The sequence below is a fragment of the Ranitomeya variabilis genome, chromosome 1, assembly GCF_051348905.1.
Source record: "Ranitomeya variabilis isolate aRanVar5 chromosome 1, aRanVar5.hap1, whole genome shotgun sequence".
Classification (NCBI taxonomy): domain Eukaryota; kingdom Metazoa; phylum Chordata; class Amphibia; order Anura; family Dendrobatidae; genus Ranitomeya; species Ranitomeya variabilis.
In genome coordinates, this window is record NC_135232.1 from 672,245,499 (window position 1) to 672,272,287 (window position 26,789).

Sequence of the window (26,789 nt, forward strand, 5' to 3'; positions counted from 1 at the left end):
TCAGTAGTATACACCCACAGACTGGCACAAAACAAATTAGTTTAAACTTAGTGTCAGTAGGAGGCAGACATGGGTTTGGACCCAGGCCCTTTTCTACCTTAGGTTTCTTTGTTGTGTTTTATTAAACTTTTTTCCTTTGTTTTTAAGATTCTGTTTTTGAGATTCTTCTGGTGTAAGTAAGTTCCAGGTTAGGAAGCATTTGGATATTTTATATCCTTTCGGGCCCGACCTCCTCAACAAATGGGCATAGGTTGTGGACCAACACCGTCTTCTCACTCCCAGATGGGTCATCCCTCAAAGATCCTACTGATAAGCACATTGAAGCCTTAACCAAATCCACCTTTGAGGCTGCTTGTGCATCCCTCTACCCTGCCTTCGCCTCCACGTGGGTAGCCATGTCAATATCCGCTAGGGCAAAACAACTTTGACAGGTCATCCTATTCGCGGACCAGATTGCTCACACTGGAAATTGCTTTCTGCGTCTTTAGACGACAACAGGGGTTATGCTCTTGCCACCAGCAACATCGTAGCCATCTACAGAATCCTCTGACTTAAGGCTTGGAACGCATACATGGCTACTAAGAAGTCTCACTAGCTTTCCTTTAGAGGGGTCTCTGACACCACTGGTGATAAGAGCACTTCTCTCCCCAGGCAAAGCTCAATCGTCCCCCCACCAGGAGAGAGACCGTCTCCTTTCAGCAATTTTCGTCCACTGGGACCTCCACCTGACAATACCGCTCCCCAGTCCAACAGAAAACAAGGAGGCCATCCTCTAAGCCCGCCGTCTGCTGGCGTCCACAGGGCTGTCAAGTTAAGTCATGAAGGATCGCCCCCACCCAGGAATCCTCTTGGTTGGAGGGAGGAGTGGCCGCTTTCTTCTCTTACAGAATGTGTGACTCTCTATAGTTGATGACGCCTGGATCAGGGAGATCGTAATTAACGGTTACAAAATCAAATTTTCTTCTCAAACCCGTTGGTGTTTCTTTGAGTTCCGCTTCCTAAGGGTCCTGTCCCAGGTTCCCGGATTCTATCAGGCCATCTTTTCCCTCCTCCCAGCAGGCTTAATTGCTCGTTGATTGCCTCTATGGAATCCAAGGAATTCCTCTGCTCAGTGGACATCCAGGATATCTACCTCCACATTCCGATTTCCACTCATTAAAGATTTCTCTATTTCGCTGTCCATGGTTCCCATTACCAGTTCACAACTCCATTTGGCCTAGCGTCCGAGCCCAGAGATTATGGCGGCTGTCATGGCTGTCATTCCCTTTCTCGACGACTTGATAAAAGGCTCCTGGATTGTTGCGAGAGCCTTCAGATCACTATCGACACACTTACGCTCCTAGACTGGCTTGTCAACACAGTGAAGTCATCTCTGATCCCCATCCAGTGCCTAGTCTCCCTATTTGTCACTCCACACCCAAGGGTCTATCTTCCAGAAGAAAAGATCTCCGCACTTGAAATTTGCTCACTCAGGTTTACTTAGAAATTCTCTCTCCGGTTCTGCGTGAGTGTGCTAGGCAAGATGGCTGCCGCAATGGAAGCCATAACCTTTGCACAGTTCCATACTCGCCCCTTCCAGCTTGCCCTCCTGTCAGCAAGGGACAAGAAGATCTCCTCCCTGGACTGTCCCATTTTTCTACCTCCATGAGTGAGACAGGCTCTGGCCTGGGGGAGTGTCTCTTCTACCATTTAACACAGGAGATCATTCCTTCCTTTCCACTGGCAGATTATCATGATTGATGCCAGCCTCTTTGGATGGGGGCTGTTTTCCTCAAACACACAGTTCAAGTCCGCTGGAACTCCCAGAGCACCTCTCTCCCCATCAATATTCTGGAGCTCAGAGCCATCTACCCCTTTCTCCCTCACTGGCAGGACCTGCTAGCGTGTCACCCAGTACGCATTCAGTTTGACAATGCCATTGCCGTGGCATACATCAACCATCAGGGCTTAATACGGACCAAGTCCGTCTTACCAGAAGTCTCTCGGATTTTGTCTTGGGCCAAATTACGTGTTCTACACGGTACACATTTCCATTGTGGACAACTGAGCTGCTGACTTCCAAAGCCGCCAGGGCCTCTCCTCAGGCAAGTGTTCCCTCAACACATCCATTTTGAACCATATCTGTCGACCTGATGTTGTTCCGGAGGAGACAAAGTTTGCGACTCCTGGCAGTCTGATCGAAACCTTGCTCCTTCCCTGGTCTCTGTTTCACCTTCCGTACCTATTCCCACTTCTCCCCCTTATTCCCAGACTCCTCAAGAAGATCAAAGCGGAATGGGTGCTAGTCATCCTCATGGCTCCAGACTAGCCCCTAAGAGCATGGTACGCATATTTATTTATTTATTTTTTAAATCATAGTTTTTATTAAAGCATACGACAAGCATGTAACACAGTCTGATACATATTCTAGACAAGTACAATGAATACAAAACAGATGAATACCTTTTCATTTTAAGTAAACAACGCTCTCACCCAGTAACCCTTCCCATCCATCTCCGGCCCTTTATCCAATAATAACCATCTGAAACATCACCTCTTTAAAAATTATGCAAAGCTTTACAAAAGCACAACTGTTCATGTAAAAGTCCCTCCAGAAGCAACTAAACAACACCCATTCTATTCTGCAATAACTCAGCCGACGCCACACCTGGATAATCCATCCATCCGCCCCACACATTTTCAAATTTTGTATTCTGACCTCTCCTGATATATATATTTCTTTCCATAAGGACAATAAATTGTATTTTGTTAACAAATTCCTTTTTACCTGGTGGTCTTTCATCCAACCAATGCATCTCAATAAGCTTCCTCGCAGCATGCAACAATCTTGCAATAGCCAACCTTCCACATTCATCCGTAGCAATATCATCCATACAACCCAGGAGGCAAGTTAGTGGGCTGCGCACCACATTCACACCCGTCACCTCTTGAATCAAATTAAGCACCTTCACCCAAAAGGGCTGGAGGCGAACACACGACCACATCATATGTAGCAAATCAGCACCTTCCTCACCGCACCTTGGACATTTTGAGTCATCTCTCAGTCCTGCCTTCATCATCCATACCGGGGTCCTGTACACCCTATAGACCAGATATAGCTGCGACACCCGCTTAGCCTCACTCAGGGATTCCCTGGAGATGTATTGTAGTTTGGACTCCCACTGGGACTCCGACAAGAGACCCACGTGTGCCACCCATTTTTCCCTTATCTTTAATGGGTGCTTCAATAAAAAGGTATCCATCAGACCTCTGTACATCAAGGTAATAAACCCCTTCGTGCTCCATAAGATTCAACAAGCTATCGGACTGCAGAATCACGCGTGACACCTCGTTTTGTTTGTTTAGGGCATGTCTCAACTGCAAATATTGAAAGAACATCTTCTGACTTAAAGGAAATTCATTCCTAAGTGTTTCAAACGTTTTAATAACACCCCTATCGAACAACTGAGACACGAACCAAATACCAATGCGCCTCCACTGACCGAACCCCCGCAATCTCATAAGCTCTGCCAACCTAGGCTCAAACCAAATCGGCGCATATCTCGTAAATTCCGTTTCTCCCCTCCACTGCTTAATTTTCAGCCCTACTTTCCCCATCATAACTATTGTTGGGAATTTTTTGGGGTTAATTTCTGAATTTGCCCTTTTCCAGACTAGCTAACAATGGGCCCTTCCCCACCGTGTATTCAATGATTATCCCCACTGAAGAACTTTGTTCTGGTTCTCCCCAACCTACCATATGTTGGCATTGGTATGCTATATAATAGATCCATGGGTTAGGGACCGCCAGACCACCCTCATCCTTTGACCTTTGCAAATGCTCTAATTTCAAGCATGCCCGTCCACCTTACCAAATTAAATCCCTAAAAAAGTATGAATCCTATAGAATTTACTCTGAGGCAACAACACTGGAGCATTATGCAATATATAGAGGAGCTGAGGCATAAGTATAATTTTGATCAAATTGACTCTACGTGCGACCGGTAGAAATAGCTTGTTTCAGACCCCAATCTTCTGCTGAAACTTCCCAAGCAAGGCAGTCAGGTTGAGCCGCACATAGTCATCTATTTTGTACGCCGGGACCGCCTCTGGGTGAGTATAATATAACCTTACCTTTCAGGTTACATCGGGGACTTATCTACAGCATTACAGAATGCTGTAGATAAGCCCCTGATGCCGGTGGTCTTAGCTCATATACGATTTTTGGGGTGACAGATTCCCTTTAAGGGAATCCCAGGTTCTAGTGTCAGAGGAGCCGCCACGTCCATGGGCAACAACACACACTTTCCAAGTTAATAGATAATCCCGAAAGAGCCCCAAATTTAGTAATGCTGCTCATAATGGCCCTCAGAGACTCCGGCGCATCCTCCAAAACAAATAAGACGATGTCCACGTACAGGGCTATCTTTTCTTCATAGTTTCCATATCTAAATCCCTTTATGTCCCTATCCCTCCGTATTGCCGCCACAAAGAGTTCAACAGCGATTGCAAACAGCAGGAGAGACAAAGGACACCCCTGCTGCGTTCCCCTATACAAAGGGAAATCCCCAGACAAAAGCCCATTTACCCGTATCTTAACTCTCGGAGACGCATACAACAACTGCACCCATCTTATAAATTTCTTGCCGAAACCCATAGCCTTCATGACCACCCACAAATACCACCACTCCACACTATCAAACGCCTTAGCGGCGTCCAAAGACACCTCAACCCTCCGACCTATATTATCCGCCTTTACCTGCATATTAAGAAAAAATTGTCTAAAGTTACATGCTATAGAACTATTTGCCATAAATCCGGATTGGTCCTGATGTATTAGTGTTGTTATTACCTTGTTAAGACGGTTAGCCAATATCTTGGCCAGTATTTTGACATCTGTCGTTAATAACGAGATTGGGCGATAAGAAGCCGGATCCTCACCCTGTTTTGGCAACACTACAATTATTGCTCTCGCATGGACCGTGGCAACTCCCCCTCCACCAGACCAGCAGCATACACCTCCAACAAAGCGGCAAGCAGTACCTCTTTATATTTTTTATACACCTCCCTCGGGATCCCATCCACCCCTGGGGCTTTATCATTAGGCATAAAGGCCAGTGCGGCGTCAAGCTCCTCCAAATTGAACAGCTCCTCAAGAAGTCTCTGATCGACCGCTGAAAGTCTGGGGAGCTGTACCTCTGCCAAAAAAAATCTACCTCCATCGCTGTACCCGTGATTTATAAAGATCTGAATAATATTCCATCATCACCTCCAAAATTGCTTTGCAACCAGTATGTTCCTTATGGTACGCATTGTTAGTCAAACTGCTCTGACGTCCTCTGGAAACTCCCAGATCTCCCAGACCTTCTCTCTCAGGGTCCCCTCTTCCACCAGAATTCTCTGTTTCTCAATTTAACGCCATGGCTGTTGAAGCTACAGTATTGAGAAAGGCAGGATTCTCTTCTCAGGTCATCCAGACCATGATCAGGAGAGAAAACCCTCGTCCTCTTGCATTTAACATTAAACATGGAAAGCCTTCTTTCGCTCATGCGAGGACAATCAGAAAGCCCTCATGTCCTTTTCTCTTCCTTCTCTCCTGGCCTTCCTTCAGTCGAGCCTAGAGTCCCAGTTGTCGTTCAGTACCCTCAAGGGTCAGATCTCTGCGCTATCAATCCTGTTCCATCGGAACTTGGCCTCCCCCAGGTGAAGACCTTCCTATCGTCCCCCCGTGGATACATAGGACCTTAGCCTAGTATTGAATGTCCTTCAGGGACCTCCCTTCGAACCTATTCGAGACATCACCCTCTCTCTGCTGGAAAAATCTCATTCCTGGTTGCGATCACCTCTGTCAGGCGGGTCTCGGAACCAGCTGCCCTCTTGTGCTACTCCACCAGGACAAAATGGTCCTACGACCAGTCTCTTCCTTCCTCCCCATGGTGGTTTCTCCATTCCATCTCAACGAGGACCTCTTCCTTCCATTCCTCGGTTCGTTCCCACCCCATCTTATGGAACTGTCCCTCTACAAGTCTGTACCTTTCACGAACAGCATCCTTCAGACGCTCACGAACAGCATCCTTCAGACGCTCCCGATTCCTCGTTTGTGATTCCTGAAGGTCGTTGCAAGGGACTTCCTGCATCCAGGGCCACTATCGCACGCTGGATACTCTCTTCCCATACTGGAGGCATACTGAGTCAAGAATGGCCCACTCCACCCACGCGGTGGGGCCTTCATTAGTCATTCATTGCCAGGCCTCCGCGACCAGATCTGAAAGGTCACTACCTGGTCTTCCCTTCATACATTTTCCAAATTCTACAGGGTGCATACCTACACCTCGGCTGATGCGAGCCTATGCAGGGAGTTTATTCATATGGTGGTTGTCCATCACCCGACCTGATCTAGGCATGTTCTTTTGTTACTTCCCTTTGACTGCTTTTGGACCTCCCATGGTTACCTGTGTCCACCAGTGAAGCAATAGAGAAAAAGAGGATTTGGGGTACTCGACTTAAAATCTCTTTCTCCCAGCCTTCATGGGGGACAGAGCACCCTCCCTTGTTTGTTCCTTTGTTGAGCCTATTTAAGGTTGTTTTATTGTTGCTTCTCCTTCTGCTTTCTCACTAACTGATGAGCTTCATGCCAATTGGTGGATGTTCCCTGCTGAGGAGGAGATAACTTTTTTTTTTGCCTAGTGTCAGCCTCCTAGCAGCATACATCCATGGTTGCCTGTGTTCCCCAATGAAGGCTGCGAGAAAAAGATTTTACGCCTAGTACCCAAATTATCTTTTTGTGGAAGTAGATGAAAGGGGTTTCCAGTTTTGAAAAAACCCTGTCTGCTTGCTGTAGTTTGTTCTTGAAAAGACAAACTGCTTTACTCACCCTTACCTCTCAGTGATTGGATATTAATAATAATAATTTTATTTGTATAGCGCCAACATATTCCGCCGCGCTTTACAAATTATAGAGGGGATTTGTACAGAACAATAGACATTACAGCATAACAAAAATCACAGTTCAAAATAGATACCAATAGGAGTGAGGGCCCTGCTCACAAGCTTACAATCTATAGGAAAAAGGGAGACACGAGAGGTGGATGGTAACAATTGCTTTCATTGTTCGGACCAGCCATAGTGTAAGGCTCAGGTGTTCACGTAAAGCTGCATGAACCACTTAACAGCCTAAGTATGTAACAGTATAGACACAGAGGGCTATTAACTGCATGAAATATATGAGAACATGATGTGAGTAACCCGATTATGGTTTAAGGTTTTTTATTTATTTATTTTTTTGAATGGGCCACACAGGGATATTTAGGTTAATGCGTTGAGGCGGTAGGCCAGTCTGAATAAATGCGTTTTTAAGGCACGCTTAAAACTGTGGGGATTGGGGATTAATCGTATTAACCTGGGTAGTGCATTCCAAAGAATTGGCGAAGCACGTGAAAAGTCTTGGAGACGGGAGTGGGAGGTTCTGGTTATTGAGGATGTTAACCTCAGGTCATTAGCAGAACGGAGAGCAGGGGTAGGGTGGTAGACTGAGACCAGGGAGGAGATGTAGGGTGGTGCTGAGCCATGGAGTGCTTTGTGGATGAGGGTAATAGTTTTGTACTGGATTCTTGCGTGGATGGGTAACTAGTGTAATGACTGGCACAGGGTAGAGGGATGCAGCGCTATAAACTTATCGTCAGCACTGCAGACAATAATAGACATCTGGAGCAGTGATTGAGACTCCGCTTTGGATCTGGGGAGGTTGAAAAAGGCAATTTTTTTTTAAACAATTAGCAGCTGGTGACATGGCTTTCCAAAATGAGCAAACCCTCTAACTCATTGAAACTGGCATGTTCCTCTCTTGTGTAATATAAAGTATAGGAGACTGCGGAAAACACTGATTGTATTTACAAAAAGACGTTCGATTATTACACATCATGGAAATACAATGGGTCGTTTTGAGTTCCTACACATCACCCAGCCCCCCCCTTGCCGGTGGGCCACATCCACTACTACAAAAGGTTCATTGATGACCTGTTCTTTATATGGACCGGTACATCAGAGGAAGCAGAAATGTTTGTACGGTACTTCAATTTGAGTTCTTGGGGTTTAAAATTTTCTTAGTTTTTCTCCTTCAAACATCGAGTTTTCAGACTTGATGGTACATGAAAGCCAACAAAATAGCATCCGTACTTCAACACACTTCAAAAGTGTCGATGTCAATAGTTATCTAGAATTTAAAAGTGGCCATTATCCAAAATGGATCACCAATATTCCGTATGGTCAATACAGAAGGATACGGAAAAATTGCCCAAACAATGCAATTTTTTTTTTTTTTAAAGAAGCCCGTATTTTGGAAAAGAGATTTACTGAAAAACATTATTCAAAAGAAATAATAAATGATTCCTTCAAATTTACAGTAGCAATACAGCAAAATGATTGTCTAGGAACATCTAAAGACGTGAGCAAAATACACTCTCTTCTATGCCTTCCGAACTCCAAATATTAAAATATGTTTTCGAGATCTCGAGGAAATCCATACAGCACAACCATGTATGGTTCACTAGATAAGACTTATGCTTTATTAACATATGTGACACTTTAAATTGGGTTACAGACAAAGGAATAGTTGGATTCTGTACTCAGACATAAAAAAGAAACCATCAGAAGAAAATATTAGGATAGGACTGAACAATATAATGAAATACAGTCTGATAGCAACTTTCAATCAGTCATAAATTAATAAGAGATGTTCTAAAATATTGGGTACTGCTTACCATTGACCCCATATTATAGGGAAATATCCCCACACAACCAAACATTATTTCTCCTACGCCTCATTGGGGGACACAGGACCATGGGTGTTATGCTGCTGCCACTAGGAGGACACTAAGTTAACAGAAAGATTAACTCCTCCTCTGCAGTATACACCCCTCCACTGGCTACAATTCAACCAGTTCTTGCTTAGTGTCTGTAGGAGGCACTTGGGTCTGGTTTCAGACCCCAACTTTCTTATTTTATTTTTTTATTTTTTCTGTAAATTTTTATTTTTTATCCAACGGAGTGAAGGGGGAGACGGATTCCTTTTTTATAGGGTCCTCTCTCCCCCGAACCAGCAACAGGCGAGCACGGCGAGTATACCTCCCCGTCCCTCTCCTGCGACGTCTGGAGCACGCCAAATTTACTGGGGCGACGGTTTCCTCCTCCCCCCCTGCAAGACGGCGAGCACATAGAGCCTGGCTCTAATGTCCCTCTCCGGGGCCCGTCAGACAAGGCCCACACCTGATGGCGTTGCACAGAAAGCCCCCACCTTGAAAGGAAGAAGAATATCAGAGGCCTCTCCATCCCCCATGGGTGCATGGATTGAGCGCGCACTCTCACAGGGACAGGGGGACCTGCACAACCGGAGGCTATGAGCATATACCCGCCTGCACTCCTATCCTTGCGGCAGAGGTGCGGTCCTGGTCCCTGGGGAGAGGCGCCGTCGGTCGGGGGTCGCGCATCGCCGGGCAGGCCCAGAAATTTAGTCCCCGGCTTTTCAGCCGGAGTATGCCGCAGTGAGCAGATCCGCCCACGGCCGTAACCCCACCCCCTATATCGGTGCTTCTCGTTTGGGACGAGAGGCGCCCTGCAGATCTCGGGGGCCATATTGCCACATCTTCCTGCAAGGTGGCTCACGCTGACCGGAACCGCCACGGCTAAATTCTTCCCCGGGGACACCGGCACAGGACCGTGGGTAAGCTGCTTCAAGAAAGCTTAACCCTTTCCCTGCACATACTGCCCTGCTCTGTCTCTAAAGACACTATGTCTCAATCTAAGGAGACTAAAAAGGGTAACAAGAAGCACACAGTGTTTTTCACTTCATGTGCCACTTGCAATACGGCCCTGCCCCGAGCTCACAGTACCCCGTTATGTGCGGATTGTGTCCCGGCCTCTGTGCAGCCGCCTCCCGCCGCCGCCGATGCCGCCAACCCTGCAGAGCCTAGTCCCTCTCAGTGGGCAGCTTCCCTGTCACGATCTATGGCTTCCCTAGTCAGGGCAATTGACTCCCTCCGGGGCCCCCCTTCAAGTCAGACCGCGGAGGACTCGGGCGACGGTACGGATCTGTCCACCAGCAGGGGGCGTACTCTGTCACTAACGACTCGGGGCTCCAGAAAACGTACCCATGTTCCATCCCCTGACCACGGACGAGTTGGTTTTTCAGCGTCGGCGAGTTCAGTATCCAGGTCCCCTTCTCCAGAGAACCTAAACGACTCTGAATGAGTCTGACGATTCCTACGTTCAGGATTCCTCCACCTCCACCTCCCAAGAGACACTCGATTCTCTCATTGAAGCGGTCAACAAGACCCTAAAGGTGGACGAGGAATCCGTATCTACGCCTGAACACGTGGTGACGTTCAAAAAGACTAAACGTGTCCAAAAGGTTTTTGTCACTCATCCTGAGTTTAAGGAGATTGTACAAAAACACAGGGACCGTCCCGACAAACGCTTCATGAGTCAAAAGCCCATCGAGGCCAAATACCCTTTTGCTCAGGAACTAATCAAGGACTGGCTGCAGTCCCCCTCAGTGGACCCTGCTGTATCACATCTCGCTTCCAAAACTATTCTATCCCTGTCAGACGAACCGGTTCCTCAGTTAAAAACCCCTCTGACCGTCAGATTGATTACCTGGCTCGCTCCGTCTTCGAGGCCACAGGAGCCTCTCTCTTCCGTCTTCGAGGCCATGGTCGCTTGGGCTGAGGTGCTTACCACGACCATCCAAGACAGCAACCTTCCTCCCGAGGCGATCAACCTCGCTAAACAGATAGCCCAGGCTGGGGACTTCGTAGTCAACGCCTCAATAGACGCGGCCAATTGCGCTGCACAGGTAGCCGCAAATGCAATCTCCATTAGAAGAGCCCTGTGGCTCAGAGATTGGCGAGCAGATTCGGCTTCCAAGCGCTCTTTGACATCTATGCCCTACCAGGCTGGTCATTTATTTGGAGAAAAATTAGACCAAATAATCTCGGATGCCACCCGGGGAAAAAGTAAATTTCTTCCCGAACAAAAGCCTACCCGGCCGTTTCGGTATCAACAACAATCTCGATTCCGGCCTTTTCGTAACAATACCAACTGGTCATCTACATCCTTCTCCGCATCAGGATGAGGTTCGCGTGGTGACCGAGGTCCCCAGGTCTCTTACAGACCTAACCGTAACTGGAAGCCCAGACCGAGACCATCTGGGTCTAACGGATCCAGATCCCTTAGATCCTCCACTCAATGACTCCTTGCGTCATCCGGGGGGCACCAACAAAGTAGGAGGTTGTCTACTTTAGTTCCGTCAAGCCTGGCTCTCGGTCGTCTCTGACGAGTGGGTCAGGGAACTGATGTCTACCGGATACAAAATAGAATTTTCCTCCCCCCCTACACGTTTCTTCCAGTCGTGTCCTCCCAAATCGAAGACAACAGCTTTTCTCCAGGCCATACGGGCACTACAAAGGGACGGAGTCATCATTCCGGTTCCCCAAGACCAAAGGTTCAAAGGGTTCTACTCAAACCTATTTGTGGTCCCAAAGAAGGACGGATCGCTGCGTCCGATTCTAGACCTAAAACTTCTGAACAAATTTGTCAAAATTCGGTGCTTCAGAATGGAATCCCTCCGCTCTGTCGTCGCATCCATGGAAAAAGGAGAATTCCTGGCATCTATAGACATCAAAGATGCTTACCTCCACATACCAATCTTTCCTCCTCATCAGCAGTTCCTTCGCTTCGCATTTCTCGGGGAACACTTCCAGTTTGTGGCCTTACCTTTCGGCCTCGCCAGAGTTTTCACGAAGGTCATGGCGGCTGTCATGGCCATTCTTCATTCCAAGGGGAGTGGTGGTACTCCCGTACCTGGACGACCTACTGATAAAGGGTCCATCTTACCCAGCCTGCGAAGAGTCCGTCGTTCTCACGGTGGATACTCTTTCTCGCCTGGGATGGAAGATAAACTTCGAAAAATCCTCTCCGATTCCGGCTCAACGGATCTCCTTTCTTTGAATGACACTGGACACTTCTCGCGGTCTGGTCATTCTCTCTCAAGACAAGGCCTTGGCCTTGCAGCAGGGAGCTCAGAGTCTTTCCCGTCCAGTCTCCCACTCCATTCGTTTCAGCATGCACATTCTCGGGCAGATGGTAGCAGCCATGGAAGCGGTTCCATTCGCGCAATTTCACCTCCGTCCCCTACAACATGCACTGCTGTCGGCGTGGAACGGGAACCCGTCCTCCCTCGACCGCCGTTTCACTCTGTCCCCACAGGTTAGAAGGACCCTCAGGTGGTGGACGCTGAAGTCCTCCCTAAACCAGGGAAGGTCCTTTCTCCCAGTGCTGTGGCTGGTGCTGACCACTGATGCCAGCCTCATGGGCTGGGGGCCGGTTTTCAACCACCACACAGCACAAGGGCGGTGGTCCACTCGAGAGTCTCGCCTTTCCATCAATCTCCTGGAAATACGAGCTTTCAGGCTAGCGTTGTTCAGGATTCACCATCTTCTGGCCGGTCACCCCGTCAGAATCCAGTCCAACAACGCCACAGCTGTGGCGTACATCAACCGTCAAGGGGGAACCCGCAGCAAGACTGCTATGCTCGAGGTGTCCCACATCCTTCGTTGGGCCGAGTCCAACCATTCGCCCATCTTGGCGATCCACATACCAGGTGTGGAGAATTGGGCGGCGGACTTCCTCAGCCGCCAGGGCCTCGCCTCGGGCGAGTGGTCCCTTCACCCGGAGGTTTTCCAGCAGATTTGTCATCGCTGGGGGACCCCGAATGTGGACCTCATGGCCTCCAGGTTGAACAACAAAGTTCCACAGTTCATTGCACGGTCTCTCGACCCACGGGCCGTCGGTGTAGATGCCCTGGTCCTGCCGTGGCGTCAATTCCGCCTCCCGTACATATTTCCCCCTCTTCCCCTGCTACCGAGGGTCATCAAGAAGATCAGGGCAGAGGGGGTACCAGTGATCCTCGTAGCGCCGGACTGGCCGCGCCAAGCATGGTACGCGGAACTGGTTCAGCTGGTCGCCGACGTCCCCTGGCGTCTTCCAGATCGCGTGGATCTTCTCTCACAGGGCCCGATTTACCACCAGAACTCAGGGGCCCTGTCTTTGACGGCCTGGCCGTTGAATCCTGGATTCTAGGCCAAGCGGGTTTCACTCCCAAGGTGTCTTCCACCATGATCAAGGCTAGGAAACCTGTGTCCATGCGCAGTTACCACCGTACCTGGCGAATCTTCTTCGCATGGTGCGACGTACAAGGGTGATCTCCTCTGGTATTTTCCATTCCTGCCATATTGGATTTTCTCCAATCTGGACTAGAGTCGGGCCTGGCACTTAGCTCTCTCAAAGGTCAGGTTTCGGCATTGTCAGTCCTGTTCCAACGAAAGATTGCCGAAAGATTGCCAATAGATTGCCGGTGAAGACTTTCTTTCAGGGAGTTTCCCGTGTAGCGCCTCCCTACAAGATGCCTTTGGATCCGTGGGATCTTAATTTGGTCCTTGGAGCCCTTCAGGAGGCCCCCTTCGAACCACTGCAGGACGTCTCTCTGACCCTCCTTTCCTGGAAGGTAGTTTTCCTAGTGGCTATTACATCCATCAGACGTGTTTCGGAGCTGGCGGCACTCTCCTGCCGACCTCCGTTTCTAATTTTTCACTCGGACAAGGCAGTCTTGAGGACTTCTCCTGCTTTTCTGCCCAAGGTCGTTTCCTCTTTCCACCTCAACGAGGAGATTATTCTGCCTTCGTTCTGTCCGGCACCAGTCCATCGCACTGAAAAGGCTCTGCACACTCTTGATGTGGTGAGGGCCCTACGACGGTACGTCTCTCGGACGGCTCCCTTCCGCACGTCGGATGTCCTATTCATACTTCCAGAGGGACCAAGGAGGGGTTCTCCCGCTTCCAAAGCTACTCTAGCCAAATGGATTCGGTCGGCTATTCAGGAATCCTATCGTGTCAAGGGTGTTCCTATCCCAGCAGGGATCAAGGCCCATTCTACTCGGTCGGTGGGCGCCTCGTGGGCCATTCGGCACCAGGTGTCAGCACAACAGGTCTTCAAGGCTGCGACATGGTCCAGCTTGCACAATTTTACAAAACATTACCACATTCATTCTCTCTCTTCTGCAGACGCCGCCCTTGGCAGGCGTATTCTGCAATCGGCGGTACCTTAGCCGTAAGCCAGTGGTACATGGGCTATTAGCAGCTATGTTGCTCCCCACCCAGGGACTGCTTTGGGACGTCCCATGGTCCTGTGTCCCCCAATGAGGCGTAGGAGAAAAGGAGATTTTTGTGTACTCACCGTAAAATCTTTTTCTCCGAGCCAATCATTGGGGGACACAGCACCCACCCTGTTAGCCTGTTTGGCTTGTTATTACTTCTTTGGTTTAGACATAGTTTATTGTCTTTTGTTTAATGCTCCTACTGCTTTACTACCGAACTGATTGAATTGTAGCCAGTGAAGGGGTGTATACTGCAGAGGAGGAGTTAATCTTTCTGTTAACTTAGTGTCCTCCTAGTGGCAGCAGCATAACACCCATGGTCCTGTGTCCCCCAATGATTGGCTCGGAGAAAAAGATTTTACGGTGAGTACACAAAAATCTCCTTTTTCCGCAGAAACTTTAAAAAAACATGTTGCTCCCAGCAGAATAAAATCCAATCAGCCACAAGGGTCTCTATCAGCTTTTGCACCTACATCCTGTAGAATCACAGGCTCCTATTGGTGCAATGTCTCTAATGCAAGATAATGAGATATGGTGAGAAAGTTTTTTTTCATCCGTATCAATGGGGGAATAATTTCACATCAAACAATTCATCCATCCCTACACAACTTACGCAATTTATTTACTGGAATGTGAATGCAAATTGCAGTATGTGTGTCTTTTTAGAGTTTGTTAATTGATTCATTGTAAGCAGTGCAGTTGCTATTTGCATGATTTAGTTGCCAATTGATTATTTGAACACCTGATTTGTTAGTTGATGCCCTTAAGGGTGTATATAATGATCCGAGTATAGTGTTTATGGTATGTATATGCATGTTTTTGCCTGATGAAGGAGCTTGATAAGCTCCGAAACACATAGTGCATAAATATTTTTAAAGCCATAATTTCCCTCTGTGTGACTCAAAGATCCTAGGCAGCACTATTTTTCACCATCCATTATCCCCCTAATCCTCGTCAGAAATACAATGAAATAAGCCCAATGGTGCCAATGACAGCTGGTTACATGCATTTCCTGTGTAAAAGGACCCTACTCTTCAATGAGGAGCAGCCTGGTAGTACTTGGTGCCAATATGTGTTGCTGTGATGCCTCCGCTTTATACTCTCATAGGCCAAACAAGGAGAATTTGCCTCTGTTCTTAAGGGGAGCATGCTGCGCCTCTTGCTGGATGCAGGGTTCCTCTTCCTCTTGCGCTTCTCCATTGATGATTCCATAGAAAACGTCATTTCTGCGTCTGTCGGCACCTTGCATTTCTTATTGGTATCACAAGACGACGAGGTGAGTGCAAAATGATCATTTGACCAGAATTGTATGAGATATAAATTGTTCTGCTTAGCATGAACTGTATGAAAATTATGTAGTAATATCTAGAGGAAATTAATTTTTAAATCTGATTATTTTTCTGCAATAACATAGCAGCTCTGCTCTGCAATGGGCAGACGGGCATGGTCTGTCCTACAGAAGTGTGACATCCAATGTAGCTTGTCCTGAACATAATTCTAAGCCTTGGTGATGTAAAGAAAATGATGCCGTTATGTACTATATGTATTAGCAATACAGGCAATCCACATTCAGCCCTGTAATCTATAATGTACCATATGTGTTTTAAGGTAAGTTAGAAAACATGACGCAACAAAAGCGATTATGCAATTATGCTGGTATAAAAAGGCTTTACTCACCCTACCCCGGTCCAACGCTGAGGCTCCACCACTGCTCCCCATGTCTGTTATTGCCTACAGCGCTCTGAGTTGTGGTCTCAGCCCTGCAGATCATAACAGACACCAGGAGCAGCAGCAGAGATTTGAGAAGGGGGAGGGTTTTTTATAACAAAAAATTACAACTGTGGACAGGAGTGGTCTGGGCCCATACACTTGCAAAGTTAGAAAATAACAAAAATGGCAATTCTCACCTGCTCCTGCTCCAGTGATGTCTCTCTGCCACTTCCCCAGTCTTTGCTGTCAGGCTGCAGCAGTGACCTCACAGCTACAACAGATGTGACCACTGCAGTCAATCATTTGGTTCAGCTGTGATGCTGATGTAGTTAGCACAAGCTGCTGAGTCCAGAGATAGCTGCTCCTACCTGATATGTGAGAGGGGGGCTTTAGTGTTCACTCTATCATTAGAAGAATTTGCTTTTTAACAGCTAAGGTGTATCACAGAGATCTTTGTCCTGGCTGCTGCAGAACATCATAACACACTCCTCAGATGCTGCAGGCTTTCTTTGTGAAAAGAATGTGGTATATGTATTAATTAACCATAGACCACAAGCCACACCTGTTGTGCGAAAAGAGGTTCTACAGCAGCAGTATGAATGTACTCATGTTGTAGCCTCTTTTATATGGTTAAGAACTTGTCAGCGGTTTCTGATCTACTTTAAAATTAAAACAGGACATTTCCTTATCTGTCGGGTGGTGAATGTGCTTTTTGTTTCATGATCTTTTTTTTTTTTTCGGCAGAAATACTTAGATAAGACTTTTTCTTGGTATCAAGGGACAAAAGTGTTTCCGTTGATACCAAATTCAGAGGAGGAAGAGGAGAATGAAGAGGAAGACGAAGAAGCATTAGACATCAGTAAAACCAAAGGGAAAGAGGACAAACAGAAGGATAAAGAAGAAAAGAAAGCTGACCCTGATGTTGCTCGATATGATGCTGTGAAGGTGAGACAAAGATGCAGTGATATGTTGTAGTATGTTACCCTTATTAATGGCCCTAATTAAGGTACATTTGTCTCTTTGGCCGGCGTCACACTTGGCGTAAGACAATACGCCACGTATTATACGTCCGTACTACGGCCGTAATACGGAGAAATGTTCCCAAAATAGTGATCCGCAGTCAGGGTGTGTCAGCGTATTTTGCGCATGGCATCCTCCGTATGTAATCCGTATGGCATCCGTACTGCGAGATTTTCGCGCAGGCTTGCAAAACCAACATCTAATGGATTTATGTGCTCAAATGTACATTAAAACATATATACAGTGTGTATATATATATATATATATATATATATATATATATATATATATATATATATATATATATATATATATATATGTCATTGAGACACATATATATATATTCTGTATTTAGATTTCATTCAGCGCGATATCTGTGAACAGCCGGTAATTCAATTGCCGGCTTTTCATTTCTCCTGCACAAACCCGACAGGATATGAGACATGGTTTACATACAGTAAACCATCTCATATCCCCATTTTTTTTGCATATTCCACACTACTAATGTTAGTAGTGTGTATGTGCAAAATTTCAGCGCTGTAGCTGCTAAAATAAAGGGTTAAATGGCGGAAAAAATTGGCGTGGGCTCCCGCGCAATTTTCTCCGCCAGAATGGTAAAGCCAGTGACTGAGGACAGATATTAATAGCCAGGAGAGGGTCCATGGTTATTGGCCCCCCCGTGGCTAAAAACATCTGCCCCCAGCCACCCCAGAAAAGGCACATCTGGAAGATGCGCCTATTCTGGCACTTGGCCACTCTCTTCCCACTCCCGTGTAGCGGTGGGATATGGGGTAATGAAGGGTTAATGTCACCTTGCTTTTGGAAGGTGACATTAAGCCAGATTAATAATGGAGAGGCGTCAATTATGACACCTATCCATTATTAATCCAATTGTTTGAAAGGGTTAAAAAACACACACACACATGATTTAAAAGTATTTTAATGCAATAAACACAGCGGTTGTTTTAATAATTTATTGCTCTCTCAATCCATCAGCAACACCCTCGCTTGGAAAAATAATAAACGCACAAGATACATACCCTCAGCTGAACCGTCACGTCCCACGAGGTAATCCATCTGAAGGGGTTAAAATATTTTACAGGCAGGAGCCCTGTAAATGCAGCTGTGCTCTGTGCCTGTAATCCCCGGCGAATGAATGAAATGTAGGTCATTGACCTACATTTCCTTCAGTCGCGGTGATGCGCCCCCTGGTGGATGTCCTCATATGACCTGGAGCGTGGGAAAAAGTTCCCAGGCTGCAGTTCAGAGAACATCCAGCAGGGGCGCATCACCGTGACTCAATGTAAGTATAGATCACTCTGCTTTCCTTTCAGCACCCGGGGATTACAGGTACGAGCGAGTGGTTTATCGCAGCTCGTGCCTGTAATATTAGTTAACCCCTTCAGATGGATTTCCTCGTTGGATGTGATAGGACATCAGAAGGTATGTATCTTGTGCGTTTATTATTTTTCCAAGCGAGGGTGTTGCTGATGGATTGAGAGAGCAATAAATTATTAAAACAACCGCTGTGTTTATTGCATTAAAATACTTTTAAATCATGTGTGTGTGTTTTTTAACCCTTTCATACAATTGGATTAATAATGGATAGGTGTCATAATTGACGCTTCTCCATTATTAATCTGGCTTAATGTCACCTTACAATAGCAAGGTGGCATTTACCCTTCATAACCCCATATCCCACCGCTACAGGGAGTGGGAAGAGAGTGGCCATCTTCCAGATGTGCCTTTTCTGGGGTGGCTGGGGGCAGATGTTTTTAGCCACGGGGGGGCCAATAACCATGGACCCTCTCCTGGCTATTAATATCTGCCCTCAGTCACTGGCTTCACCACTCTGGCGGAGAAAATTGCGCGGGAGCCCACGCCAATTTTTTCCGCCATTTAACCCTTTATTTTAGCAGCTACAGCGCTGAAATTTTGCACATACACACTACTAACATTAGTAATGTGGAATATGCAAAAAAAATGGGGATATGAGATGGTTTACTGTATGAAAACCATGTCTCATATCCTGTCGGGTTTGTGCAGGAGAAATGAAAAGCCGGCAATTGAATTACCGACTTTTCACTAACACCGCTGCGTATTTCTCGCAAGTCACACTGCTGGTCCGTGTGGAATCCGTATTTTTCTCGCCCCCATAGACTTTCATTGGCGATTTTTTTGCGCAATACGCTGACAAACGCAGCATGCTGCGATTTTGTACGGCCGTAGAAAGCCGTATATTACGGATCCGTAATATACGGCTGATAGGAGCAGCCCCATTGAGAATAATTGTGCCGTATGTTATGCGAGTTTTACGGACGTAGTTTCTGCGCTCTTACGTCCGTAAAACTCGCATGTGTGACGCCGGCCTTTGATTGTGTCTTTAGGTGTCAAATGATCACAATTTAGTAAAACTTTACACTGTGGTGTTCCTCTGTTTTTCCCTTTTGGAAATGCATGAATACATTGACAGTAATTTTGCCTGCACCTACACACACTGCTGCTATAATATCAGTACTGACAGTTGTAGTGTGTGCAGGGATTGACTATTGACCAAAGGCTTAGAAACATGCTGCTGGCAAAAGATTTCACCACTGTTAGCTCTCCCACAATATCTGACGTGTGCAATGGCGATTGAAGCTTGCTCATATTGCAGCAGTTTAACCCCTTGAGTGCCACTGTCAATTATGGCAGCAACATTTAAGTGGTTGGATAGAGGGGCTGTCCTTTCTGTAACCATTCGGCCCCCCAACGAAACAATGATGAGGTGCTAATGGTCTTGTGATGGCAACTAGGGGTCTACTGATGCCTCAACTTGTCTTTCATAGTTTTACTCCAATATAGGTCACCTTGTGGCCACGTTACTTAGGAGATTGTCTTTTATACAATGGACTGCAATGCTACAGTATTTGGCAGCTACTAATAAATGTGGACTGCTATACTACAGCATTGGGAGACTAATAATTAACGTTAAACACATAAACAAAATCTAAACCATTTTAAAAAATAACATATTTGTTGTCGCAGCTACTGTGACTGTCCAAACACATGGAATGTAATAATAAGAAAAAAATGGAAATGGCAGAACCGCCTTTAAAAAAAAAAAAAAAAAAAAAAAAAAAAGAATAAAAAGAGATCAGGAACCTATATGTGTCTCAAAATGCTACCAATAAAATCTACAGCTCGTCCCGCAAACATTCTACATCTATGTTCTTGACAGTTGTGTTAGGAGCAGGCAGAAAATGCTGCAGGCATTATATAAGCTCTGTAGACCGTTTTTCTTCTGGTTACTTATGCCTTTCAGTTCTAGGTTTAGTATTACTATGATCAGTATTAAAACTTTTATCACTTTTTTGTTTAGGGTCTTCTAAAGACAAAGTTTCACCATCGACTACGATATATCTTGGAAGTTGTGAGGCCACCAGCTTCAGTGGTCCTGCAAATATTGGATATTCTGACTCGAGTGGCCCGTCATTCTGCAGCAGCCTGCAGCCAGGTGATCTATACATACATGAAGATTGATATAATGGCCCATTTAGTCTACGCAATGCACACAGTTAAACGGCAGCTAACCGGCAATGTTTGTCGACAGGCTTTTAATTGCCTGTTTATATAGACCGACTCCGCTATGGAACAGTCTTTGCACACAGTTCCAAACATTGCATTAACTGGTTGAAGAGAACAACCCATTCTTACCTGCCATTTACACCAGGTTTTTCTTTTTAGCATAAACTGGAGTAAGACATAGAATTACGGCGGCTTAGCTAGAGATAAAATGGATGCTTTGTCTATCGTCTACAAGAAATGTAATTTATAGAAATAATTGTGAATTTTACTTTTGGTCAGGAGGTATTCACTTGGATGACTCCTTCCTGTGTTATCTCTAGCTTTTAGATTGTCCACGGCTTATAGAGACTGTTGTCCGTGAGTTCCTGCCCATGCAGTGGACTATGGCAATGGAAACTGATGATCCTGGTCCTTCCATTCTCCATGGTGTACCTTGTTCTACAGCAATGAAGTTCTTGCGTGTATTGGCCTCCTCAGGTCGTCATGTTTCCGCAAGACTAGTAAGTATATGGGAATATGATGATCTTTTCTATATGTACTTGTAGAATTGATTAGGTATTGTGGTTGTGAAGTTTATTAGTGTACTTTTATATGGTGTAGCTGCTGTAAAAATGCATAAAATATTATTACTATCCTCATATATACTTTAAAAAAATAGCTGATACAGCACTTGCCAAGCTTTTTGAAAAAAAAATCTTCATTTATTCAAAACGAGTGCATATTCATGGGAGAGAGTTACAGGATAAAATCTGTGCGACTGTGAAATGGCAGTCGCCCAGATTTTGTCATGTAATATTATCCTGTGGATATACACTTCTTTTGAAAGAAGATTTTTTTTCACACAGCTTGGTGACTGTAGTAACTTTTTTATTTTTCAAACAATTCTCTATGTGCTCTATGCTTATACAGAGCACCGCCGCTGCTATTCATTTCCTCAGCTCCAGCAGTTATGTCATGTATTTGACCTAATAGTGAATAGTGCCATTCGCTGATCTCTACTTTATGCACATGTATAATTTTCTTTTGAAGCTGAATACTTTTGACTTGAAGAGCCGAATCAGCAGATTTGTGGTCCAGGAACCCAAAGATCTTCCTTTATTAAAGGAAGAAGCAGAGAGATTAAGCACTGAGACGTTTCGCATGTGGGCTATAGCTGCTGGATATGGCCAGGCCTGTGATATATACAGGTTAGTTATTCAGGGAAAATACTTGTTATAACTGATTTTTTTTTCATGTGATAAACTTTCATTCATTTGCAAAGTTTCATATTCTTTTTAGTCTTGTAGAGGTTCTCTCAAAATTGCAAGCTATTCCCTATCCATTGGATAGTGGACAGTTGCTGATTACTGGACAGTTGCTGATTACTGGGTTTTGACTACTGGGATCGATGGCGATCCTTAGAACAGGGCTCCAAAACCCAGAGAATGGAGCTTTGCATAGCACCCTTTTGAATGGAGCAGAGGTACTCATGCTACACTCCTACCACATTCATTGTCTACAGGACGGCTAGAGAGAGCAGAGTACAGAGCTTGGCTATTTCCAGCAGTTCCATAGACAATGAATGGAGCAGAGGTTGAGGAGTGCACCCTCCACTCCAATCAAACGGGGCTCTGCAGAGCATAATTCTCAGGCTTTCAGAGCCCCAGAGGTTGGGCCACAGCAATTAGGAAGCTATCTTATATCCTTTTGATGGGGAATAACTTGTGATTTTAGGAAAAACCCAATATGCACTTGTTTACTGTCCCATTGTTTTTGCAAAATATTGGAAATGATATAATAAAATTCAGTTTCGTTTACCTATATTAATTTATATTCATTACACCAATATCTACTTCCAGAGATCTGTACCCAGTCCTTGTGGGAATCCTCCAGTCCTTTCCTGCTTTGATCGCCTCTTGCAAAGGGAGCGCCCCAGTGACACTTCCCATCCAGCGAGCTGCCGCATTGATTACTCTGCTTTCTCATGTTACACAGACTGCAGGTTGTACAGCTGAGCTGGAGGCACAGCTCCGCAGGTAAGCAGTACTGGAGCCTATGTGCCGGGGGTTATAGAAGGCTAGTCACCAACCGCTTGAAATGATTGAGCATTTTCTGGTTTACTGAAAGAGATGAGCGGGAATAAGGTTCTATGGTTTCATCACATGGCACTTCTTTGCCCAGCACATTAAGGCTATGTGCACACATTGCAGAATTTCTGCCGAAATTTCCATGGCAATTCTGTAACTCCCTGCCACGGGTATAACGCATGTAGAATTGGCATGCATATTCCCGCTAAACACTAGCGTTTTGCAAGCGTAATTAGCTTGCAGAATGCTAGTGTTTTCCAAGCGATCTGTAGCATTGCTTGGAACACTGATTGACAGGTTGGTCACACTTGTCAAACATAGTGTTTGACAAGTTTGACCAACTTTTTACTATTGGTGCTGCCTATGCAGCATCAATAGTAAAAAGATATAATGTTAAAAATAATAATAATAAAAAATCGTGATATTCTCACCTTCCGGCAGCCCCCACAATCTTCCTACTCCTCGCAATGCTCCCGGCAGCTCCCTTTCCCAGTGATGCCTTGCGGCAATGACCCCAGATGACGTAGCATCACGCCATATCGCTACGTCATCACAGATCAATGTCGCAAAGCATTACTAGGAATGGGAGCTGCCGGAAGCATCGCTAAGGCATGGGCTGGATTCGGGGGCCGCCGGAAGGTGAGTATATAACTATTTTTTATTTTAATTATTTTTTTTTTTAACAGGGATATGGTACCCAGGGTCTGGTGGAGAGTCTTCTCTCCTCCACACCCGGGTACCATGCGCACATGGTCCGCTTACTTTGCGTATGGTGGGCATAGCCACATGCGGGAAGTAAGCGGATCAATGCATTCCTATGTGCGGAATCGCCGTGATTCCGCACAAAGAATGAGCATGCTGCGTATTATTCCGCGATGCAATTCCGCCGCGGAAAAATACACAGCATTAGCACAGCATTGTGGAATCCCATTGAATTCAATTGGCTGTGTTGTGTATACGTTTTCGCAGTGGCAACGTGGCAAAAACGCATACAATCTGCAACGTGTGCACATAGCCGTAGGGTTGCCATAATCTTTTTTTTTTTTTTTTTTTTTTTTTTTAATTGAGGCCCATGTTAAGAGTTGGTTCTCAGAGTTCCTGTGCTGGGGCCACAGATTACTGACGTGGCTGATCACCCGGGTCCTGTGAATCGTTATGTGCAAAAGGAGCTATATAGGAATTGCAAAAAACAGTTACTATCTTTCAGAAGTAGTGTCACCCTTACAAATCTAAATACGGCACACAGCATTATAGCAGCACAGCAGAAGGTTCAATAGGACAGTGCAAAATTAAGAGGTTGTCCGGGCATACAACTCCTGGCTTATGAAAGTAATAGGCTATCCCGTGAGTGGGCGAGATGGGATTGGGAGTCACACATAGGCTTCACATCTGATGAACAATGGGAGCTTGTTTAAGGACCCCAAAGTTGTATTTTCCTAGCTATTCTGAGACAGCCACACAACTACATCCTCCATCGTACATATTGTACCGCAGCCAGGATGTGTAGGGTTCAGCCTCAGCTCTCAGGTTTTGTACCCCAAGTGTTGAAGGGGCCCTGGAATGTTTTTAGTTGGTGAGTAATTTGAGGCTACTGTACTCAGTTGTTTATATTTCTACATATCAGTATTGGGATGCCCCTCACAGAGGAACCCTAGACCCTGATCAGTACTCAGTGACATCAGACAGGCTGTTTCTAGGTGAATCCTTGCTTATTGCTCAGTAATGTCTGACTAGGCATGGTGGTCTCACAGAACTCCCACCATTTCTTAATGGAAATCGGCAGTGAATCTTTCCCTTGCTTTTAAGAAAAGTATATACACCAGGCCTGCCACAATAAGTATGCTAAAAGCTGGGGAAGACTATTTACATCTTCCGACTGGCTATTCTCTAGTGTTGCCTCAAGCCCATTTCTTGGGTTCCCCTGTCCCTCGGCGGAATCAGACACCCTATAGAAGAACAGCAGATCAGTGAATGTATCTGGCGTCGGACCCCCCACTAATCTGCTTCCCAGTGATAAGTCATCAGTACTATAGACCCGAACTATTTCTTTAATGCTACATAAATGTGAATTTCAAATATAAAAATACCTGTTGCTGTACAGCAGTACTTACAGGAGAGTAAAGACTTTCTATTATTCCTATTAATCCACTAAAGACATTTTGTTATTCTACTTCATTCTGTTCTTGTATCCCTATTACTGAATTCACTTTTGCTTTGCTTTCCAGCACATCTGTAGATTCGGAGCCTCAGGTTCCTCCACCTCCTGTTTCCTGGGCTGATATTACCGGACTGCCACCTTTAGTCGAAGGATGTCTGAGAAAATGTCTTCAGGGAATATCATATTCCAACATCGACATTCTCCAGCCGCTCATCACTACCTCCATCAACTTTCTGGCTTCTTACTACAAGGCAGCAAGCCGACAGGTGTGCCCAAGTGTTACAATGTATCTCTCATATATACATATATATATATATTCATATATATAATGAGTATAAAATATCTGCCATAGTATAACAGTGACGCTTCCTCTGTCTGCAGCCCTCTTTGGATACTGTTTTATGTAACGAGGAGGTGGAGAAGCAGACAATCAATGTGCTCCTGCCATTCCTGCATCATACATCTGTGCAGTCCTTGTGGGACTCTCTCAGGTAAAAACTTTCCTGTGATATAACATGTCAGCGTTTTATTTGTAGATCTGATCCTGGGAATGACTCTGCATCAACTCTTTCATAGGAAATAACTAAACTGTGTGCAGAATTATTAGGCAAGTTGTATTTTGATCACATGATGCTTTTTATACATGTTGTCCTACTCCAAGCTGTTCAGGCTTGAGAGCCAACTACCAATTAGGTAAATCAGGTGATGTGCATCTCTGTAATGAGGAGGGGTGTTGTCTAATGACATCAAAACCCTATATAAGGTGTGCGTAATTATTAGGCAACTTCCCCTCCTTTGGCAAAATGGGTCAGAAGGGAGATTTGATGGGCTCTGAAAAGTCCAAAATTGTGAGATGTCGTCTTGCAGAGGGATGCAGCAGTCTTGAAATTGCCAAACTTATGAAGCGTGATCACCGAACAATCAAGCGTTTCATGGCAAATAGCCGACAGGGTCGCAAGAAGCGTGTTGGGCAAAAAAGGCGCAAAATAACTGCACATGAATTGAGGAAAATCAAGCGTGAAGCTGCCAAGATGCCATTTGCCACCAGTTTTGCCATATTTCAGAGCTGCAACGTTACTGGAGTAACAAAAAGCATAAGATGTGCGATACTCAGGGACATGGCCAAGGTAAGGAAGGCTGAGAAACGACCACCTTTGAACAAGAAACATAAGATAAAACGTCAAGACTGGGCCAAGAAATATCTTAAGACTGACTTTTCAAAGGTTTTATGGACTGATGAAATGAGAGTGACTCTTGATGGACCAGATGGATGGGCCAGAGGCTGGATCAGTAAAGGGCAGAGACCTCCACTCCGACTCAGATGCCAGCAAGGTGGAGTTGGGGTACTGGTATGAGCTGGTATCATCAAAGATGAACTTGTGGGACCTTTTCAGGTTGAGGATGGAGTGAAGCTCAACTCCCAGACCTACTGCCAGTTTCTGGAAGACATTTCATCAAGCAGTGGTACAGGAAGAAGTCGGTATCGTTCAAGAAAAACAAGATTTTCATGCAGGACAATGCTCCATCATATGCCTCCAACTACTCGACAGCGTGGCTGGCCAGTAAAGGTCTCAAAGAAGAAAAAATAATGACATGGCCCCCTTGTTCACCTGATCTGAACCCCATAGAGAACCTGTGGTCCCTCATAAAATGTGAGATCTACAGGGAGGGAACACAGTCCACCTCTCTGAACAGTGTCTGGCAGGCTGTGGTGGCTGCTGCACGCAATGTTGATCGTAAACAGATCAAGCAACTGAAAGAATCTATGGATGGAAGGCTGTTGAGTGTCATCATAAAGAAAGGTGGCTACATTGGTCACTAATTTTGAGGGTTTTGTTTTTGCATGTCAGAAATGTTTATTTCTAAATTTTGTGCAGTTATATTGGTTTACCTTGTGAAAATAAACAAGTGAGATGAGAATATATTTGGTTTTTATTAAGTTGCCTAATAATTCTGCACAGTAATAGTTACCTGCACAAACAGATATCCTCCTAAGATAGCCAAATCTAAAACAACCCCACTCCAACATCCAAAAATATTAAGCTTTGATATTTATGAGTCTTTTGGTTTGATTTGAGAACTG

The 26,789-nt window shown here is 45.5% G+C and overlaps 1 protein-coding gene across 5 annotated transcripts in view; it reads left to right on the plus strand.

Moving 5' to 3' along the window:
• Positions 1-26,789, plus strand: part of RPAP1 (RNA polymerase II associated protein 1) — a 117,977-nt gene that overhangs the window by 45,500 nt on the left and 45,688 nt on the right. For all 5 annotated transcript variants that reach the window (XM_077264185.1, XM_077264217.1, XM_077264202.1 and 2 more), the window contains exons 11-18: positions 15,294-15,461; positions 16,640-16,840; positions 20,277-20,411; positions 20,803-20,982; positions 21,512-21,669; positions 22,321-22,497; positions 24,774-24,972; positions 25,088-25,197. In XM_077264185.1, the coding sequence (XP_077120300.1) occupies positions 15,294-15,461; positions 16,640-16,840; positions 20,277-20,411; positions 20,803-20,982; positions 21,512-21,669; positions 22,321-22,497; positions 24,774-24,972; positions 25,088-25,197 (1,328 nt within the window). The remainder of the gene's footprint in view (positions 1-15,293; positions 15,462-16,639; positions 16,841-20,276; positions 20,412-20,802; positions 20,983-21,511; positions 21,670-22,320; positions 22,498-24,773; positions 24,973-25,087; positions 25,198-26,789) is intronic.